Source organism: Accipiter gentilis, chromosome 5 (genome assembly GCF_929443795.1).
Source record: "Accipiter gentilis chromosome 5, bAccGen1.1, whole genome shotgun sequence".
Taxonomy (NCBI): Eukaryota; Metazoa; Chordata; class Aves; order Accipitriformes; family Accipitridae; genus Astur; species Astur gentilis.
The window spans coordinates 26,493,842-26,498,674 of record NC_064884.1 but is presented as its reverse complement, the minus strand read 5'-3'; the positions used below and the strand labels follow the sequence as shown (position 1 = coordinate 26,498,674).

Here is a 4,833-nt window from a genome sequence, read left to right as displayed (position 1 = left end):
ATTGGAAATGAGGGGCAGGGGGAGGAGATGGCGCGCACACGGAGCGATGAGTGTGCGGTGTCAATCAGAGGGGTTTTGTGTCTCCTTGACTCCTGATGGTCCGTGGCTGAGGTGTCCCGGGTGGCACCACAATGAATATGAATAGGGGTCCTTGCTAAATGGGACAGTCAAAGCGCACCGCCCTGAATAATGGCACGTCATCCTAACTAGACCATTATACATAGGAGGGCTCCTTTTGTCTCTGCTCTCTGCTGCAGCTCTATAAAAGCCCCTCTTTTTCAGGCTGAGGTTAGTCCAAGCATACACTAACTAGCCATCCTCTAAACAGGCTGAGTAACCGGGAGAGAGAGAGAGAGATTGGTGAGAGAGGGGGCCGAGGGGCTTTTTTCCTCTTCCTCCAGCACTTCCAGCCCTTCGCTGGCAGAGCCTGCCGTCCGTTTATTTCTTTTTCGTTCCGTTTTCAGTGCTTTTCAAAGGAGAGTTGTCTTGTTCCGCCGCCTCCAGAGCAGGGAAGAGTTTCTTGCTCAGAAGCCCGAATACAATGAATTCTGACTCCAGCTCTGTCTCCAGCAGAGCTTCCTCGCCAGACATGGATGAGATGTACCTGCGAGACCACCACCACCACCACCACCATCACCACCACCAAGACAGCCGGCTCAACTCTGTCTCCTCCACCCAGAACGACCTGGTGCAGAAGATGTCTGGGGAAGGCCTCTCCAGGAACGGCTCCAAGGCCGGAGGGGAAGGCAGCAAGTACAAAATCAAGAAGCAGCTCTCGGAGCAGGACCTGCAGCAGCTGCGGCTGAAGATCAACGGCCGGGAGCGTAAGAGGATGCACGACCTCAACCTCGCCATGGACGGGCTGCGGGAGGTGATGCCCTACGCCCACGGACCTTCCGTGAGAAAACTCTCCAAAATCGCCACCCTCCTGCTAGCCAGAAACTATATCCTGATGCTCACCAGCTCCCTGGAGGAGATGAAGAGGCTGGTGGGGGAAATCTACGGGGGGCACCACTCGGCCTTTCACTGCGGCACGGTGGGACACTCCGCCGGGCACCCGCCCCACGCCGCCGGCACCGTGCACCAGGTGCACCCCATCCTCGGCAGTGCCTTGTCCTCCGCCAACACCTCCTCCTCCCTCTCCGCCTCCTTGCCGGCCATCGGCACCATCCGCCCCCCCCACTCCCTGCTCAAGACCCCCTCGACCCCTCCCGCCCTGCAGCTCGGCAGCGGCTTCCAGCACTGGGCGGGCTTGCCGTGCCCCTGCACCATCTGCCAGATGCCCCCCCCGCCCCACCTCTCGGCCCTCACCGCCTCCAACATGGCCAGGATCTCGGGGGAGACCAAGGACCTCCTGAAGTGACTCGACGGGGCCCCCCCGGCCCCCGGGGCGGCGCCGGAGCCGGCGGTCCCACTTGCGGGGAGGGGGCTGCGGCCAGACCCCCCCCCGCCGCCGACGGACCTGCCCCCGCTGCCCCCCGCCCCGCCAAGCCCCCCCCCCCGTAACACGGGATTAGTGTAGTAAGGACCTTGCAAAGGTAATGTTTTAGCCGGCTCCTCGGGCGGTGTTTTCTTATTATACTAAACCGGAAAAAAAAAGTCCCTGTTGTAAAAAGAGTAATAATAATAATAATAATAATAATAACAATGCCGCTGATGGTGATCAAATGTAAATAATTCCTTAAAATGGATGCAAAAGGGGAAAAAAAAAAAGACATGGTTGTCATTGTAGTGTTCGCAGCTACTAATTGACAATGAGATCGGTTTGGGGCGTCTTCTCTTTGCGGGCTTTTCCTTTCTTTCCTTTCGCACGGCGACACCTCCGAAACCTCCCGCTCCAAACCCGGCTGCGGCAGCGCAGCGGCGGCCCGAGGTAGCCCAGAGAGGGCATGCATGCTTCCCACCGCAGCTTGCCACCCGTGGCTACCGGCCATGGGCGGCTTCCCTGGCAACAGGGACTTCCGAGCGAATTCGCTAAAGTTTTGTGGGTGGGTTTGGGGTTTTGGGGGGCGGGGGGTTGTTTGGTTGGTTGGGTGGTTTTTTTTGCCCAGAGTTGGTTGCAATGCGGTTTTGTTTGCGGCTCTTTTTCTTCTTCCCTCTGTGTCCTCTTAAAAACAAATAAAAATGAAGAGGGATATAGTGCAAAACACAGCACAACCCTCCCGCGGGTCTGTTTTGCAAACTCTCCCGTCTCCTGCTCTCGGTGAAGTGTGCTAGTTCGGCTGGCTGGGGTCCTCGTCGCTCGTTTCTCTTGTTGGCTTTGGGTTTGTTCGGGTTTGCTGCTTTCTGCATTTGCTTTGGTTTGGTTTTGCATGCGGGGTCAGCTCTTGCCAGATCGGTGACTTGTATAACTACATCGGAAGCCTTGTTGTTGTTCATTTCTTTTTCGGTACGTTTTGCTGGGCGTTTGCTTGAAATACTGTTATTATTAATTTCGTTTGTTTGTTTGTTTTTGGTTAAGGCCTCAAAGACAACACCGTGTCTTTATTTTTTATATATTCTTGATAACTATCGATATATTTATTATTGACCAGTGTTTCTGGATGAGATTTCCAAATAAAATAAAAAAAAAATTAATTACAAGCTGCCTGCTTCGCCTTTGTCTGGGCCTAGAAACTGAGAAAAGGCGCCGTATTTGATCGCTTTGGGTTTTGCCACGACTTTTCTGACCCAGCCGGAGGAGGCTGGCAAATCTTGTGTGGCTCAGGAGCCGCCCTGCCTCGGAAGCAGCGACAAACCGACAGCGATTGCCCAAACGTCCCCGCAGTGTGTGCGAGCTGCCGGGCTGGAAGTCGGCAGGAATTCCTCAGCCGATGGATGGTCCGACAGGCAGTGCCGGGCGGCGGGAGGACGGGCCGCGGGCACAGCTGGGGAGGGGCGGGGGGGTGGCAGGTGCCTCTATAGGAAAAAACGGGGCGATAACTTTTTTTTTTTTTCCCTGGAGATCCAGCTGTCAGCCCTTTTCCGGGAGGGAAATGGCAAGCGGGAGGGGGCTGGGAAAGGCAGCTCCGCCGCGCCGGGAGGCGGTGCTCCGCGGGGAGCAGAGCGGTGTGGGTGCGGGCAGAGGAGCGGGACCCTCGGGGGAGGGCGGCTGCCAGCGACCCCCGGCTCCGCACATGGGAGCGGGTCCTGCACCCCCCGGCCAGGCAGCCCCGGCCCCCCGCCTTACGCGGAGGGAGTGTCTGGGAGGGACCTGAAGAAACACGGGGAAGGCGATTCCCCCTGAGTCGCAAGCTGAGTAGTGACAGGGGAAGGTGAGGCATTTAAATCGAGGTGCGAAACAACTTTTGGAAGGCACCTCTGCGTGACCTGTGCTGGGGAACGGGCTGTGCAACACTGCAGCAATCAAATCATCGTTAAGACACAAGCACGCATACGCAAACATATGAAAATATAAAGAAGAATGTATATTTGCCCCGAAAACGTACTGAACTAACGCACCAGGTTGTAAAAAAGCCACTCTCAGGTTGAAGTAAATCTTTCCAGTACTTCAGCAAGATGATCAAGACATGCTGCAGTTTCCTTTCCCCTTTCCTTTCCTCTCCTTGCCTTGCCTTTCCTTGCCTTGCCTTTCCTTGCCTTGCCTTGCCTTGCCTTGCCTTGCCTTGCCTTGCCTTCCCTTCCCTTCCCTTCCCTTCCCTTCCCTTCCCTTCCCTTCCCTTCCCTTCCCTTCCCTTCCCTTCCCTTCGGTTTTCAGCTGTGCACGATACCTCCGCCTTCCAGGAGGGTTTTCGCCTCTGCCCAAGGCACGGCCGTGCCCGGCCCCACGCCCCCCCACCCCCCCCCACCCCCCCCCCAGCGCGGGCCGCAGGCAGTAGGGAGGGGGTACCGCAGGAGGAGAGCCCGGCGCTGCCCGGGGAGGGGGCGGAAGACGGTGTGGAGAGTGAGGGGGCCACGGCAGTGCTGGGTGCAGCCCGGGCCCCGGGAGGGGCTGTGTTTGGGGAGGGGGTCTGGGGGCGCGGCTGGGGTGACCCCCACGGGGCCGCCGGAGCGGGACTCCGGGCTCTGTGCAGGGCGCTGGCGCCTGCCCCGCCGTCCCGGGGAGAGGGGCTGGGGGGGGGGGGAAGCTCCTGCCCGGCCCCGGCAGCCAGAGGCTCTTGCACCCCCGGCGGAGGGAAAGCGAGAGGAGGGCAAGGACGCGCCGGGGAAAGGCGGCGTGTCGGGGCAAGGGGCTAGGGGCCGCTCTGGCTGCGGGGAGCCGGCTGCGAGTCCGGCCGCGGGGCTGCCGGCCCCTCCGCAGCCGACTCGACCGTCGCCGGCGCACCCCCTCCAGGCGGGGCTGAGACGGTTGGGGCGCGAAGCCGCGGCTCCCCCCCGCCCCACATCCTCCTCCCCGGCCGGGCCGAGCGGGGCAGGCTTGGACGAGGCTGCTTCTGCCTGGGGCTGCCCCCCAGCTGCGGCTGCCAACAGCTTGCGGAGCCTGCGACGGGGCTGGGCTGTAACTTACAGCCGAGAGGAGGACGAAGTCACCCCTCCGTCCCGGGGCAGCCCTCCGGAGCCGAAGCCAGGCGCTCGGGACCCGCCGCCATCCCCGGCCGCGCTGCCTCTCCCCAGAGCATCCCTGCCGCTCGGCCCCTTCGGTCCTGGGGACGGAGTGCGCGTTGCCTGAGCAAAAGTTCTCTGGGGGCATTAGATCCCCGCCCAGCCACCCGCAGCCGCCCCGGGCTCTGCCTCGCTTTCCGCGGGAGCCCCGGGCTCTTTTCCAGCCGCGGAGCAAGGGTGAGGGAACGGCGCGCAAGGCTGCTTCGTGCTTTTCCGCAGCAAAAGGGACCGAGCAGTCGCCTGGGGCTGAGCCGGGGTTTTGAGTCCCCAGGAAAGCGGCGGTAAATGTCC

The 4,833-nt window shown here is 60.6% G+C and overlaps 1 protein-coding gene across 1 annotated transcript; it reads left to right on the top strand.

Annotated features, from left to right (window-relative positions):
• The first annotated feature begins 541 nt into the window (after positions 1–541).
• Positions 542–1,363, top strand: OLIG3 (oligodendrocyte transcription factor 3). Its single transcript, XM_049801532.1, has one exon. The coding sequence runs from the start codon at positions 542–544 to the stop codon at positions 1,361–1,363; it is 822 nt and encodes a 273-aa protein (XP_049657489.1).
• Positions 1,364–4,833: the final 3,470 nt, after the last annotated feature.